The sequence below is a fragment of the Pseudochaenichthys georgianus genome, unplaced genomic scaffold (assembly GCF_902827115.2).
Source record: "Pseudochaenichthys georgianus unplaced genomic scaffold, fPseGeo1.2 scaffold_520_arrow_ctg1, whole genome shotgun sequence".
NCBI lineage: Eukaryota > Metazoa > Chordata > Actinopteri > Perciformes > Channichthyidae > Pseudochaenichthys > Pseudochaenichthys georgianus.
Genome location: NW_027263081.1, coordinates 1 through 17,464, shown reverse-complemented (window position 1 = coordinate 17,464; position 17,464 = coordinate 1). Strand labels below are relative to the sequence as shown.

Here is a 17,464-nt window from a genome sequence, read left to right as displayed (position 1 = left end):
CCAACACCCAGATCCCGAGTCCATCCACGTCAGGACGCCACTTTCTTTTTCCGGCATCTCCGGAATGATCCTTCACAACATCAACAACAACAACAACAACAACAACAACAACAACAACAACAACAACAACAAGGAAGTAGTTGTGTTCCTGTTGCTGTTATTCTCCAGATTTAATTGAAAACCACTTCTGCAACCTGCAACCAATTCAACGTACCTTTTTCCAACTCAAGAGCAAATTAAATACTTGGAAACTTTTTCAGACATTTTATTTATAATTATACGCATCTCGTTTATGGCATATGGATTCAGCAAGAAAAAAGCATACATATAAAACAACGTCTCTCATTGTGTCCTTGGTGTGGACTGCTTCAAAGGTTTCTATGTTCATATGAGTCTTGTTTGTTTTACATCACAATGGAATAACAGTTGTACCTTACATGTACACACACAAGCACCTCATGCACTGTGTAAAAGTGTTAAACCAAAAAATCCCAAATTAAATGTTTGTAGCCGTCCCAGGTTATGTATAGGTTACATAATGTAATTGGGCACATAATCCAGTATACAGTTGTAAAGATTTCAAAGGGACCCATACAGCTTTTGCAAAGCAGCTCAGTTCCACAAAATGATGTAGATTACTATGATTTTCTCTATTCCAATTTAAAGACGAGTTTTATAGAATTCTATAGAATTTAGTATAGGTTGCATCAGAGAGAAAATGGCATGCATGTTTTCTTTGAATGCTATAGATTTCTACAAATTCCTATAGATTTCTATAGATTTCTACAGATATGTCATGAGTCGGTTCTGTCCTATAGAATTCTTTAGATTGTTATAGTTTTAATTATAGAAGTTTATAGAAAAGTACACATTTATAGTATTCTACAGAATGATCTAGAGATTTCTATAGAATTCTTTAGCATGGCTTACAAATACGACTATGTTATAGATTTCTACAAGATTCTATAGGATGTTATATATTTTTTTGCTAAGGGCTTGCTCAAGGGCACCTCGGCAGGGACTACTAATAACCCTTTTCCACTGAAAGGAGGTACACTTGTGCTGGTGCCAGTTTGATAGCAGGTGGTTGATCTTTGCAAACCAGTCAGCCTTTTTTCCAACACCCAGATCCCGAGTCCATCCACGTCAGGACGCCACTTTCTTTTTCCGGCATCTCCGGAATGATCCTTCACAACATCAACAACAACAACAACAACAACAACAACAACAACAACAACAACAACAACAAGGAAGTAGTTGTGTTCCTGTTGCTGTTATTCTCCAGATTTAATTGAAAACCACTTCTGCAACCTGCAACCAATTCAACGTACCTTTTTCCAACTCAAGAGCAAATTAAATACTTGGAAACTTTTTCAGACATTTTATTTATAATTATACGCATCTCGTTTATGGCATATGGATTCAGCAAGAAAAAAGCATACATATAAAACAACGTCTCTCATTGTGTCCTTGGTGTGGACTGCTTCAAAGGTTTCTATGTTCATATGAGTCTTGTTTGTTTTACATCACAATGGAATAACAGTTGTACCTTACATGTACACACACAAGCACCTCATGCACTGTGTAAAAGTGTTAAACCAAAAAATCCCAAATTAAATGTTTGTAGCCGTCCCAGGAGTTAGCACTCTATTGATCATCACCCGAAACCGCTATCTGCCCCATTGCAAGGTCGAAACCCAAACCTAAAACCTATTTGTGCTTCTGATTGCCATGTTTTGGATTAGGTTCAACCCCTCCTCGACAAAAAGGAGGTCACCCTTATCTTATCTTATACAAACAGGAATGCTAACAGTTTGTGCTAGCCATTGGCGTTGATGCCTCTGTCTGAGAGTTGCTTTCATTCAGTTGCTCACTCTCATTATGCTTTGTAGCGCCATCTGTTGGTGTGTCTGGTTGCAATGAGTGCTGGGTTTTCACTTTAAACACATCCCACTTCTCAGGAAGATGGCCTTTGTTGAAGAGCACAGAAGTGATGTAGGAGAACAACAAGATGGCAGCAATGGCCGACAGCATGGAGATGGTTTTAACTGGAGAGTACTGGACATAAACACCGTCCTCAAGAGTGCATCCTGGGAAGTGTAGGATTGGTGCAATCCCTAGTGTTGGGTCACCAGTGAGCAGCCGTACCATTATTCCCACCAACAAACCCATTACAGCCCCGTAACTGTTGGAGATGTTGAAGAAGAGGACGCAGACGAGTTGAGGGAAGAGTATGACGTAGGCGATTTCAGCTCCGATGAACCAGAACAATAAGATGTTGTTTTTCAGGAAGGCAAGCGATGAACCAAACACGCCCACGACCAACACGGAGGCTCTGATCACCCACTGGATCTCCCTGTTCGACGCCTGAAGAAGAAGAGAGGAAGAAGAACCGATAAACAGCACATTATTGAGACCTTTTTTAAATAACTATTGTATTGCTTTCATATCTCATTGACTCTTCATATTGTCTTGTTTTCTTTAGTTCCACTCTATATTTATCCTGTAGTTTTTTTTGCAAAGTACAAACTAAACTCAATCAACTATTCTCATGTAGCTTTCTTTGTAATGTACCTGTCACGAGTTAGACACGAGTTCCTGCCTGCTCCCTGTCTGGTTTTGGTTGCCTGTCCGACGGATTTCCTGGTTTTGACCCTGCCTGTCCCTGACCTGAATAAACTGAACATTGCTATACACTGGTTGTATCTGAGTCGTGCTATTGGGTTCTGATCTGTACCTGTGAACGTGACAGTACCACACCGACATAAGTATTAATTTTCTTCACCTGGGGCCTCAGGATGTTCTTGTAAATGCTGGAGGTGAAGACAGAAGCTGCAGAGAGCAAATAGGAGTCGAGGGACGACATCCCGGCGGCGGCCACAGCTCCAATACCGATGATGGAGATGAAGGACGGTGTGAGATGTTGGAGGCTGAGGGGCAGAACTAGAGCAGATTCCCCACGTTCATATGGAGACGGAGAACCGTACGAAGTCATGTTCCAGTCTAAAGCGTGGACACAGAAGAAGGAGAGACTGAAAAAGGCTCACATTATCTGTGAGATTCTGAGACAAGCCTACTGTAATGTGAATATATATCATGCGAGGTGTTGAACAAAGCCAACTTTCAAATTGCATTTTGCTGAAATATATTTTCTTTTCTGGCACATTTGCAAAAGCCTGCAGTCCATTAAAATATATAAGTGTTTCTTAGTTTGGTTTTCTAAACTGTGTTATTCGCCATTTGGACAGAGTAAGGATCCACAATCAGTAAGAATGTAAACACAAGTCGAGCTTTTAGTAACTTCAAAGCTGGTAGAAAATATAAAAACTGAAGAAACGTAGCAAACAACACTAGAACAAACCCGGAGGACTAGGAGGGAAACAGGAACAGGAAATCCAGAACCAAACCATAGGAAAACGACAGGTGCTTAAAGACATCAGTTTTCACAGGTTCCCTCAGTATTTAGAAACAGTTGTTACCTGTGGAGGCAGCAGCTGCCCCAACAAGTATTGAAGGAATCATAAAAAGTGGCAGGAAGAAAGCAGAAACATAGCAAGTGGTCTTGGCTGTCGATGTGGACGATGCCGACAAAGTCCTCTGATGAAGGCACTGATATCCCAGACTCCCCAGGGCCTTAAAGTCAAAACAGTAAGTTGGTTAATGTTTTTTTATTAAAGTGAATTGTGTTTGTAATTATCCACTCCCTTACGAAGAATAGGAAATCGTCCATCAGTATCCAGGACTTTTTCAGCCCCGGTGCTCCTATCCAGGGAGCGTGCAGGGTGTTGTTCATCAGCGTCTGACTAATGTCCGAAACGTGGGGGTTCATCAGAGCAAAGGGAACACAGATCCACTGCAGGGAGAGAGAATATGTAAATAGAAACACACAGAACTTCTAAAGACCTGAAGACACGGACAGTTGTTGTACATTAATTATGATTTTGCCATAGTGGGTTCGGTGATGTGGTCCCAATAAAGGGAGTAGCGAGTAGCAAACTCACCAAGCTGATGAATAAGAGGATAAGCTGTACAATATCTGTGTAGGCCACCGAGTAGAGACCCCCCAGCAGAGTGTAGATAATGGCGATGGCAGCAGAGATCCATACGCACACACTGAAGGGAAAATCCAGGACCACACTCATGGTTCCTCCTGTCAAACACATTGTATCAGGACAATGTTATAAACTGTGTTATAGGACTGTGTTGGTCAGGGATTGGTCATAACAAACACCAGGTGTATTGGCTGAAGACCTGAGGCCTGTACTACGAAGCAGGATTTTAGCTTAGCGGCTAACTTCAGGCAAAACTCTGGGTTTCTGGTCCTACGACGCTGGTTCTCTTTTTAGCGGGCTAGATCTCCCCTGCTCCGGAGCAGGTGAGGTTGCAGGCTAAGAGCTCAACTCAGTGAAAGTACCGCCTGCTGACCAATCAGAGCTCAGTGTGCGGAGTTTAAAGCGATCAAGTCATATTACAGGAGAAAGGAAATGCAGAAAAACTGCCGTTGCAGGAAAGACGGACGGCAAAAATCACCGACTGTGTGAACGTGAACATTAATAGAATAGCACCTCCATCTTCAGAGCAATCTGACTATTATACCATTAGCGGTAAGAAAGCTTACTTACATATCGGCCACAACATAAGTACCCGGATCAGAGTACATTAAGTACAGTCTGCGGCATATCACTTCATAATGTATCATATATCTCCTGATCTGAGTCAGCTGAGCCGTATCTGGCCGTGCAACACTCACAGTGTCACATACTGGATGCAGAAGTATTATTTTAAGCAACACATTAAGTTGACGAAACACTCGAGACAAATGTAATGAAAGTCAGATCGTGTCTTAGATGGGGCAGTGATATCATAAACCTGTTAATGTACGCATTCAAACACTTGTTCTGTTCCCAGCTGTATTCACCTTGCAGGTGCAGCTATGAGGCTTTGATCCTGATCAAGTGTTTAAGACATGGATGTTTAAAGTTTAACTTCTTCATATGTCTAATATTAAAGTTCACTTTTCATTCAGGAAGTATGATGCTGCGCTGTCAGTACGCTTCTCAATGTTTGTGATTGGTCGAATGCTCCAGATACCACCCCTTTCATGTGAACGCGCACCTAACTAGATAGGACACGGCTGGCTTGAGCGATCCACTTGATAACCCACGTCGTAGGACCGTTTAGCGAGAGCGCGTATGTTTTGGATTAGGCCAACCGGCTAACTCAAACATATCCAGGTTAGGTTGAACCAGCTTCGTAGTACAGGCCTCTGAGGAAGAACTGCCCAACAACAACAACAACAACAACAACAACAACAACAACAACAACAACAACAACAACAGTGTCTTTGATAGATTGATAGAAACCTGGACTATCCAATATTTTATTTTTACAATGCAGTTTCTAAATGCTTGTATTCGATCCCTCTGGCTATATGTTATAGTGTACGTCGTCTGCATAGTGATGGTGATAGTTTACCATAAGTAATTACCGTAGAAGCATCTAGTTGAGAAAGAAGAGGTCTCAAAATCTAGCCTTGACAACAACTTCCCCAAACAAGAAGGATGCAGGAAACGATAATGCTTAGGTTGGAGGCAAGCCAAAGAACAGGAAGGTTAGGTTGGGGAAGAGCGCAGGGCTCCTCCGGAGCCCTGCGTGGTGCACTGGCTCTCGGTAGATAGGTGTTTAAAAAACATTAAAAACCTCCGTAAACATAAACCTTATAAAAACCCTTTTAAAAGCATCATAAAAGCTCCGTGAGGACAAGACCGTCTCAGATGTATGGTTAAAAAGTGCAGAGTGGAGCCGGACCACGGAACGGCGGCAGAGTATGCCCAAAAAGCAGATCTCCCCGTCCCAGGATCTGGAGGGTGGTGTGTGTGTGTGTGTGTGTGTGTGTGTGTGTGTGTGTGTGTGTGTGTGTGTGTGTGTGTGTGTGTGTGTGTGTGTGTGTGTGTGTGCATGCGTGCGTGCGTGCGTGCGTACGTACGTACGTACGTACGTACGTGCGTGCGTACGTGTATCGATGTATCTACGTGTGTGTGCGTGTGAGGAGCTTGTCCCTATGGAATCCATCAAGCACCCTAAATGATAGGGGGATCTAAAATGGCCAATTTAAAAGTGACTCCAGTTCTATTAGTAAAAGCCGTGCAGTTAAAACACAAGTGCAATGATACAAATATAAATAATTAAAACATTCTCCCCAGTAATATTAATTTAAAAAGTAAAGGGAGTGTTAAAATTAACTAATAATAATAAAATAAAGGAAGGCACACTGGGTTAGTAAAATCGTATATAATGAACTGGATGTCACTGAAAAACAGAAACCATTAAAATCAAGGTCGAGGAGAACATATTGGGTAGGAAAGGGAGGGCATGAGCAGACTAGTTCTGGGACCCCTTCAAGTATGCCAGAGATCTGCTGGAGGAGAAGAAGACAGGGAAGCTTGTGAAAACTGTGTCGGAGTTGAAAAACCATATTGAAGAACAACTTGGCAACAGCAGCAAGAAAATCCCTCTTGGGCCCAATTGGGCCTTCCCAATTTGACACGGCACCACTCAAGTGGACAGCGAAAATGCAGGTGGTAGAGAAAGCAAGATCTGCATCATCACCTGGACCGAAATGCGTACATAAGGTATAAGGGCGGTGTTGGTGCAGTACTTAGAGCGTTGATCATCAGATCAAGGGGCGTTGGTGAAATGAAGCTGAGCGCAAGTTCAGACAGGAAGACCTAACACTCCGTATTGCTCGTCATGGCAATACTTGCTCCCTCCACTGGATGACAGGGAGCGCCACTCCTTAGCCAACATATCACTTCCCTCCATTCACAAGCCTAATTATCGCACCTGTTAAACCCTCTATATATGCTCTCCCCTTTCCTATCAGCTGTCTTCCAGGCGTCAACGCGCAACCCTCCTCCACCCCTTCGCCTCCTGCTTCCAACTCAGGGCCAAGCTCAACCTTCTCCCTTCCAACCAGACCTAACCACTCATCACCACCACCAGGTCTAGACCCAGGGGGGTTCATCGGAAACGGTTCTTTCCCTTCCCGAATGATGTCCTACAAAACCTGGGCCTAGTCGCCAAAACACATTTCATTCACTTGTTATAAACTGTCATCATTATGTTTCATTTATATAATGTGACCGATAATAAACATGTATTTCATACATCACGTCTCTCCTGATTGAACTCTAGTTCCCGCCTCGGCTGCCACTGCGTCAGGCCGTTGTGTCCTTGGGCAAGACACTTTACCCGCATTTGCTCCTGTGGGTTGTGTCCACAGTAATGACTCTTATATATGTAATGTGTACTTGTAAAGCGCTTTGAGCACCTGTAAAAGCGCTCTAATAAAAAAATGTAATGCATTATTATTATTATACAAGAACTGCCCCATGGTTCTAAAGCTACTCTGGAGACTCCGGAGGAGTCTGAAAGAGCTCATCATATGGGCATAATCTAAATCAAACTGGACAAGTCTTACATTTTTGTCAAATTATTAAGGGGCTAAGAATTACAAATCTCTTTGTCTGATCGGGAGAAGATTCCACGAGTGGCAGAGCAATCTGTACGACATCTTGGGAGATTGTTTACTGCTGATCTGTCTGACAAAAAACACGTCTTCCTCTTTCATGGCGGACTGGGTGCAAAGCTACCTGGAAATAAACCGGTTTCTGATTTTGATTCTGATAAAGTGTGACATGTAAATCCTTTTATGCAATTGACAGTGATACAGATGTAGCGCTTCGTTTCAGACGCCTACCCGTGCGGGTCCGTGATCGGCACGGGGTGGGCCGCTGCTGAAATGGAAAACCCCCCCGCAGGACTTGAAACGCCCCCTTGATAAATACATTTAATTATAATGAAACCAACTGCAATGGATCATGGATCCACCAGGGGGAGCCGTGAAAAGCTGCCACACTGAAACTCATGTGAAATAAACAGCTGATCTACAGGTATCTGATATAGCGGATATTTGTTAAGATCCATATGTCACGGATATGATCATATTCTGTGCTAAATAAGAGACATGTAATCATTTACTAAACATCACCATGTTTTTATTTAACAAAATAATGTTTAATTCACGTTGGCGTAAGTACAAAACCATCGCTATGTTTTTAGATCAGGAAATGCATCCAGGGTCAAACAAACGATGTTTGATCGTGATCCTCGCGATCATTTAATGAATCATATGTTCGCGAGTTGAAATGAATGCACTACATTTAATCCACGTGAGTTTACAACAACAACATAATAATAATCGCTTTGTTTTTATATCACATCCGACTGGAGGAAAATGCAGCGGCTCTCACTAACGATCACCCTAATCCCACGGCAAACAATAATATGTACAGCGTTAATAGTTTACTGTATTATTAGTGTCTAATATTACTGGGGATTTCGGAATGGTACTGTATTTTGATTTATTGTATCGGCTTCATATCGCAATATATTCCCGAAGTCTGAAATGCAAAAATGTCCCACATTAGGGCAATTCACCCTACATTTAATCATTCAAAGAAAATCATATTTTGTTTCTTTTTAACGAAATAAATGTGGTTTAATCCACATAATTTACTGTGTTAATTGTGTACTGTAGTATTGTGCACATTACTTTTCGCTGCTTGTTGCACCTGGTTAGAAGCTAAACTGCATTTCGTTGTCTCAGTACCTGCAATATGTGCAATAACAATAAAGTTTAATCTAATCTTGAGCAGGAACAAATGTATTTAGGCTACTTAGTACATATCTGACATAAACGATTAAACACATTTGTGCATTCTTTAAACCGAGTCAAGCCGAGTCCGGAGGCGGCGGCACATTCAAGTGTGCACCTGATTGTTTAACTTGAAGGTGCCTGATGACATTTAATCATTCAAAAAAAATCATATTTCGTTTATTTTTAACTAAATAAATGTGGTTTAATCCGCATAATTTAGGCCTACTGTGTCAATTGTTTACTGTAGTATTCTTTAACTTGAAGGTGCCTGATGCAGAGTCCTGCACGGGTCTGATTTTCAAGACCCGCTCCCGCCCCGCGACGTGCAATACCGAACCCGCCCCGCTACCCGCACATATTGCCAATTAGTTCCGCAACCCGACCCGACCCGCATAGCCTAGCCTATATATGAGTAGTGAAAACGTGCAATTATTAACACATGCAGTTGCATATTTGTCTCAAAGCGTGGGATGTTGGTTATTTTCTCCATCTAGGATGACACCAAAAGCCTCCCAGACGTTGGATTTTGCTCTTGAGGAAGTGCTATTGAAAATGCTGTATTCTCCGCTAGAGAGCTTCACCTCAGCCATTTCGAATGTGGCGCGCACAGCAGCAGATTGATGCGCTGCAGAGGTTATGATTATGCACGGTCCCGCTGGGGAGAAGTCTGAGGATTTAAACATTAAACAAAATTATTATTATTTTAATATATTTATTATGCAACACCCGCGACCCGACCCGCATCATCTTTGTTTTACCCAGAACCGAACCCAGAAAAAAGCGTTTGAAAAAATACCACCTGCGAATCACCTTTTGTGCAGGTCACCCGATGCAGGACTCTGGCCTGATGTGAACATTTCCAGAAGAACTCTAGCTTGAATGGCCTTTGTATGTATACAGTAGGCCTACAGTATAGCCCAACCATGTACACCTTCCTTTTTTCCCGTCCAAAGTTTGAATTGGATAAAGGTAATGGTTATCGATGGTGCTTTTATAGCCTATTGTATAATAACTGTGTAATTTATATTTCTTTTCAAATGCATATATGGCCACCAATTTACACGGCTCTTCCCGTCAAGAATATGAATAGAACTTAGTTAGACCACTTTACATTTCTGCAAATAATTTTTTAATCACACACGTCTCCATGTCCCGAAAATGATAAATACAATAAAAAGAGGAAACAATTTTCAAGTTCAGTTTTCATCGTTTTATTTAAAATAACTGACATAACAGACACCATACTGTAGGCCTATCTGCTGCGGAAACCAGGACGAGCTATTTCGGGATCTGTTTTTCGGGGACTCCTCAGTCTATCATTTACCCGGCTCCTGATCTTATGCCACTGGTCGATGTTCAGATTTGGGAACCAATTGGAAACATAGGACTCAATCTTTTTCAACCTCTTGACGGGAAAAAGGGAATGTGTAAATGGTTGAATGATGAATAAACAGTGAGGAGGGGTACAGTATGAATACACTAGATATACACAGCAGCCCAGCCTGTGAGCAGTATGAACACCAATGAGCACTCAGCTCGAGATACCAGCGAGTCGAGAGAGAGAATGATATCTGCATTTTCTCTTTTGGTTTGACTAGGACACATCCTGGGGATTGTGTTTACAAACATTGACCAGACCGTTCACCAGCCCCCACCCCCCATGTTGCCTATGCTGTCCTGTATTTCGAACTCTTTGTTTAAAACGAATTGGCCATCGGAATGTGTGGAGGAAGGGTCACATTCCACAGCTCTCCCCCCCCCCCCCCACTCTGTAGGTTTTTGTTTGCATATTTCTATGCCGTAATTCATACTGGTCCTCTCACGCACATACATTCTCCTTACAGTATACATATATAGGCTATATGAGTCCGTGTATCAACGAACCATTTATTTTTCTTTATTAAAAAAGTAAACGGAAGAGCGTCTGAGAGGCGTTTTTGCCCTTTTGCTTTTTACCTTACTAAATGGTCTAATGGTCAGTGGAGCGAGGGGGGGGGGCCCGCGAAACTCGCAGAAGTGATTTCAAAACAAAAAGCACTCGTTTGCTAGGAACAAAGAAAACGGCCAAGACACACATTGAGTCCAGAAAATGAATGTTATTAAGGGCTGTAAATATAATAAGCCTGTGTCTAAAATTGACAACAGGCTTATTATATTTACAGCCCTTAAGATACACTTTTGTGTTTAACAGCTGACCACCATGACATACTTTGTTTTAGTAGATTTCGCATGAGAGCAAAATGTATAAATATGAGCATTACATCATATGAATATGAGAACAAAATGAATGAATGTGTGAGTGACAATATATGAATGTGTGCATTGAAATATGATAATATGAGAGCAAAATGTATGAATGTGTGAGTGTAAATATATATGTGTGTGAGAGTGAAAATGTATGTAAAAGGAGAATATATGTGTGTAAGAGTGAAAATGTATGTATGTAAAAGGAGAATATATGTGTGTTAGAGTGAAAATATGCTGCATTTTGAATGTCCACCATTTTCACCGGAAATATCAAACATTTAATAAAAGTGAAAAACAATGAACAAGACTTAACGTAATCATCATAATTAATTATATTTATTTCGTATGGATGTAGGATTGTTGACTTTGTTTAGAGTAGTGATCTTCTACTATATGAACATTTTGGACCCAAAATCACAAAAAAAAAGTAAAAACAGATTTTGAAAATGATATTATTTTTCATATAGGTAACACAAACATACACAACGAAACCATTTAAAAGCTGGAAATATATACGTGGGATGTCACTATGATAATGTGAAAGTTTGATTGAGGTAGCATGGGATTTCATTCTGATAAGGCAAAAGTGTTATTATAAATATAATACAAATATATATATATATATACACATTATGTACAACAATCAGTTTTTTCTGTCTGTATCTGTGCCACGCTTCAAAGCGGTTTCTGACACAGAGGGCAACATCACAGATTCCTCCTCCTCCATGTAAAAAAACAAGATTAAAGCTTGACTCACGTTCAGAGTTCTCTTCATCATAGTTGAATCTTCAAAACTCTAAATCTATCTAACTATATCTAAATTCTCAATGTTTGTCTGTCACTTTACTTCAATCGCAGTCTCCCGCAGCCTAACTTCGTCTCCCGCGACCTCTCTTCGTCTCCCGCCGCCTCTCTTCGTCTCCCGCCGCCTCTCTTCGTCTCCCGCCGCCTATCTTCGTCTCTCTCCATTTCCCGCCGTCTCTCTTCGGTTCCCACCGTCCCTCTTTGTCTCTTTTCGTCTCGTTTCGTATCACTCCGTTTAACTGATTACCTCACCCCCTCCCTGGTAAATACATCCTGTTGAGCAGAATCTACAGTTTCCAGTATTTTCCATTTCGTAAAATGATCAAATTCGGCGAAGATATTAAAATATGTGCTTCCATTATTCATACTTCTGAAATATATCTGTATTAACTTTATATCATCATATGTCCGTGTTTGTTGGGTCTTTTTGCATGAAACAAAGACTGGCATATAGTTTCAAGCCAGTACTTTCGACAGAAATACACATATACATCCTGTTGAGCAGGATCTACAGTTTCCAGTATTTTCCGTTTCGTAAAATGATCAAATATGGCGAAGATATTCAAATATGTGCTTCCATTTTTCATACTTTTAAAATGTATTAACTTTATATCATCGTATCTCCGTGTTTACTGGGTCTTTTTGCATTAAACAAAGACTGGGATATAGTTTCAAGCCAGTACTTTTGACAGAAACACACGGCAATGTTGTCCGGACTGTTGTTTTTATGCGGCACCGGCTTGAACAGGTCATGTGATCTGATCACGCCGGCGTGACGGTCGACTCCAAAGGGTTAATATTAAATACATATAAGTATTTTTACAACTTGTGTTTAGAAATATTACTGTTGTAATTATTGATGCATACATGTGTTCATCCATTCAATGTGGCATCTGCTATAATGGGGTTAATGTATGATATTACTTAATAATACAATACATTATAATATATGATATGATAATTACATTTTAGTTTTATTCATTTCTTATTTCATAGTTTCTCATTATTATTATTTTTATCGTTCATCTTATTTTTGATTGTATTAATCTATGTGAATCTGTGCTGTCCTGTTTTTCACTCTCACCCTGTTGCTGTTTGAACTACTGAATTTCCCCACGGGATTAATAAAGGTCCATCTTATCTTATCTTAATGTATAAGTTGATTTACTTCAATCTACTGTACTGTGTAAAAACACCCCAACAATATTACAAGAAATATACTGCATAAAGCAAACTATATACTTTATTTTATCTCAAATATAGATGTTTCTACAACACCCGGTTGTCTTTTTGTATTTTGTGAATGAAGCGCCATCTCATGGTTAAATCCTGTAATTGAACAAATGGGGAAATTGTGCAACACCCTCTAGCAATTTGGCAACACCCCCAGCCACTGGCATCCGCTGGGCTTTTGACTGGGACACACCCATTTGAGTCTGATCTGGGGTGCTACATCTGTAAGCAACAGCGGCTGGATTTTAACCAAGGGACTGCTAGCCAGGGAAAAGTCGATAAAGCCATTGCACGGTATGTTGTAGAACACATGCAGGCTATTGCTAGTTAGCATGATACTATGTCCGGGCGGCACACGGCATATGGGACGGAAAACTTTGTCCAACAACCTGGAGAAAGAATATACAAAAATGGAAAGCCAGCTAATATCGATGCAATCCAGATTGCATATAATGCATGTCAAGTTGATCAACAGATTGTATTATTCTCCAATGCAATAACAGTACTGAAATGAAGGCTATAAGGGCATTAATGGGAGCCCTTTTTTTAAGTAACTAAAAAGTTACTTTTCACAGTAACGCATTACTTTTTGGTGTAAGTAATCAGTACAGTAACTGAGTTACTTTTGAAATGAAGTAACTAGTAATGGTAACTAGTTACTGGTTTTCAGTAACTAGCACAACACTGCCGACAGGTGATCTGCAAAAAAAGTGATAGCTTTGTCAATAACTCTTCCTCAAGAACGAAATCCAACGTCTAGGAAGCTTTTGGTGTCTTAGATGGAGAAAATAACCAACATCCCATGCTTTTAGAGCCAAATACGCAACTGTGTGTGTTAATAATTGCATGTTTTCACTGCTCATAGGATATGCGGGATCGGGTCGGTTTTCAGATCTTGTGTCATCTAGGAGTGGGTGGCAGGGCGGGTTCGGTATTGCGCGTCATGGGGCGGGAAATCAGACCCGTGCAGGACTCTGCTCAAGGTATCGCTAAAACCCTGTTTGTGTGTGTGTGTGTGTGTGTGTGTGTGAGTGTGTGTGTGTGTGTGTGTGTGTGTGTGTGTGTGTGTGTGTGTGTGTGTGTGTGTGTGTGTGTGTGTGTGTGTGTGTGTGTGTGTGTGTGTGTGTGTGTGTGTGTGTGTGTGTGTGTGTGTGTGTGTGTGTGTGTGTGTGTGTGTGTGTGTGTGTGTGTGTGTGTGTGTGTGTGTGTGTGTGTGTGTGTACAAACAGAGAGAAACATCCATATACCATACCTAAACCAATTAGTGTGCAGGGCAACCAGACAACATCCAAACTAATTGAAGCCAGGGACAGTGCAGCAGTTATTCCTTTTCCATACTTGGTATTGAAGGGGTCCAGCAACGTCACACAGTTTCTGTCTCTCATCGGCTTTACAAACACCAAGCCACCTTAATATAAGGAGGACAGAAGACATCACCATTAAAGAAACGATCTTAGGCTGCGTTTGAAATCACCTATAAACATTAATCAAACTGAATATGAGGTGTGAAAGAAAACCCTAGATGTATAATACCTTTAAATACTTTTTTAACTATTTCTATCTGTAACAACTATTTGGAAAAGATAGATTAGATTTTTATTAAATAGTGATATTTTCTCCAAATATGTTTTACATATTACATATCTACATTGTTTACCTATTTAATATTATCCGGTTACATGTGTTTATCCTGTCAGATGTAATATCAAACTTACAAATAATAAAAGTTGAGCTGTATGCCAACAGCATCAGGATTGCCCAGGTTAGACCCATTGATGGCAGGTACACCATCTCAGCTGTGCCAACAATGATGCCTCCTCCGACCCAGGTAGCTACGGGAGAGATTAACACACAACAATTCAAGTAGTGGACAAACAGCAGCTATTTCAACAGAGCTAAAAAAAAACGTTCAAAATAAAACAGGAAACAGGAAACTCATCAATGATCCTTGATGTGGTTTGGAACATAATATGGTGTTTAATCTATCCACCTTTCTATCTATCAATCTCTCTTTATCTATCTATCTCTCTATCTATCCATCCCTCTATCTATCTATCTATCCCTCTTCATCTATCTATCTATCTATACAGTAGTTACGGCTGTAAATACGGTTCTATGAGTCCCGGATGACCGCCAGAGGCGGAGATTTAGCACTGGATATATCCATCGCACGCATGCGCAGTTTGAGTACCTAATAACAACACGGTCACCTCTGACCCACGTGACGACGGCTACATAGGCAAAATGCGTATATGAAGTGTCATGAATGCAATAAATCTACCCTCGTGGGGGCACGCTAATGTGATTGGCTTAGAATTTAGGAGACATCTGATTGGCTATAGATAGAAAAAATTACACGTACGAATCGGGTGACCGTCAGGGGGTTTTGAAAAAACCCACACACGAATGCACAGCGATCCGTGCACAGAAAGCTGTTTGTGTTTGCAGGTTCAGGGGATTTAAACGGAAAACAAATATGTGAGGATCAAAAATACATATGTAAAAATGTTTCTGTATTTGGATTTTATTTACATGAATATAAAACGGAACATATTTGTGTGTGCATTGAAAAACACAACTGTGGATCCGGAAATACAAGTGTGAATCATTCTGTGTGCATGTGTGTATTATGAGACTGTTCTGAGCCCATAAATCTATGGCCAGCACTTACACGGCATATAACCGTAGTTACAGTAGTAACTATGGCCAGTACTTACACGACTTAGAACCATAGTTACAGTAGTAACTATGGCCAGTACTTACATGGCATATAACCGTAGTTCCAGTAGTAAACTATGGCCAGTACTTACACGGCATATAACCGTAGTTCCAGTAGAAACTATGGCCCTAGTTTTGACAGTTTTTTAACTACAATGGGGGGGATTCCGAAGCCTTTAAGATGATCTGTGGAGATGCATCAATCTGTTACACTACATTTCACAAAAACCAAGCAATTGAAAATTACAAAAAATTATATTAAAAAGGTAAACAATAAGGCTCCTCTATGTCAATACATGCAAGAGATGCAGCATTTTCTCAAGAATGTTTAATATAGATTTTTCATCTTCCTCAGATGTCACTCATTGGCTGTCATTGGATTGGCTGTCAGCCAATGAGTGATCGTTGGGCTGTCAGCCCATGATTTGGACCTTATTACCCCAAAAACCCAAGCCACAGCTTTGCTATCATTGCAGTTTAGTCGTGTTTATATCCTGCATTGGATTTGTAAGCATATAATGCTTCACCGAACACACAGTGGTGACTGGTCATTAGGGGCAGGTACAGCCCCACCTAGTGTCAGCAGAAAGTATTACAAATAATGATTACAAAAAAATGCAAAAAATAAATAACAAAATATATAAAATATATTTTAAGATCATGGTTGATCATCTGATTCGTCTGTACATTGCTGTTTTAGTCTGTGTTCTTATAATTAGTGTATACAGTGTGTGCCTATTGAGCTGTTTAGAGCCATGTGGGACAAAACCCGATCCTGCCCTCCCTCTCACTGTCTAACTGAACGGTGACTGTAAAAACTACACTGCGCATGCTCAGAGTATTGTCTTATTTAATGTGTTTGGCAAACAAATAATGACCATAGGGGCATAGTGCTGCCATCCCCACCATACGTCATCTCACATAATTCAGAGCTGATTGGTTGTAAGTACATGTGCCGCGAAAACTGTGGTGTGTGAAGAGGAGGAGAGAGACGCGTCCTAAAACCAGGAAGTAAGTTGCGCATGGCTTCCCTCCACAAAAAGCAATGATATTTCTCCATGGGATTTTAGAAAATAGCTCAAAATAAGATCTGTGGGAAACTTACCTTACCTGTCGGATAATATCCACATGGCTACCCTACTTTTATAATTTTCTAATCATAAATCTATTGATTAGATTAGATTTATGATAGACTTTTGAAACTACAAGAAGATAAGGAGGACTTTTACAAAAAAGTAATACAGATTTTTGTCCAGAAGGATAGGCAAATGGACTTCATCTTCAAGTCAAGGTAAGACCGTAATTTTATTGAAAATGGGATCTTACTAAGAGAGAACCATTCAATATTTAAATGATAAAATTACATTTTTTGGGTATCCTTTTATTGAACTGTCTGTTTAAAATTAATCGAAGCATCAGACAAAAAAGCTTTTGAAAATAATATTATTTTTTTGATTTAGGTCAACATATAATATTTGTAAACCTGAAGAGTCTGTGCCAGTGCCTCGCCAGCCATGAACCTCACTGCACGTCACTGCAGAAGCTTATATATAGACATCTACGTTTTTTGTGCCCGACCACTTTTGTACATATAAAAACGCCACTACGAACACAGGAGGGGGCTTGCCTGTCTACAAATAAAGACGGTTCATTTGAATTCTCCCCAAATATATTGAGGCTGAACCTGAACTTTGAATTCTCTGCTCCCATCATAATCTTGGCAATCTTGTTAAAATTATGAAT

At 40.5% G+C, this 17,464-nt stretch overlaps 1 protein-coding gene across 2 annotated transcripts; it reads right to left on the bottom strand.

Moving 5' to 3' along the window:
• Nucleotides 1–1,386: 1,386 nt before the first annotated feature.
• Nucleotides 1,387–14,821, bottom strand: LOC117442988 (high-affinity choline transporter 1-like). 2 transcript variants are annotated; one of them, XM_034078948.2, is made up of 7 exons: nt 14,719–14,821; nt 14,256–14,411; nt 4,002–4,150; nt 3,710–3,853; nt 3,480–3,633; nt 2,786–3,003; nt 1,387–2,367 (listed from the first exon to the last, which is right to left on the bottom strand). In XM_034078948.2, the coding sequence occupies exons 1-7, from the start codon at nt 14,792–14,794 to the stop codon at nt 1,807–1,809; spliced, it is 1,458 nt and encodes a 485-aa protein (XP_033934839.2). In that variant the 5' UTR covers nt 14,795–14,821; the 3' UTR covers nt 1,387–1,806. The 2 variants fall into 2 exon arrangements, with proteins under 2 accessions (XP_033934839.2, XP_071058630.1); XM_071202529.1 differs by lacking the exon at nt 14,256–14,411 and having other exon boundaries at nt 14,719–14,757.
• Between the last annotated feature and the right edge of the window lie 2,643 nt (nt 14,822–17,464).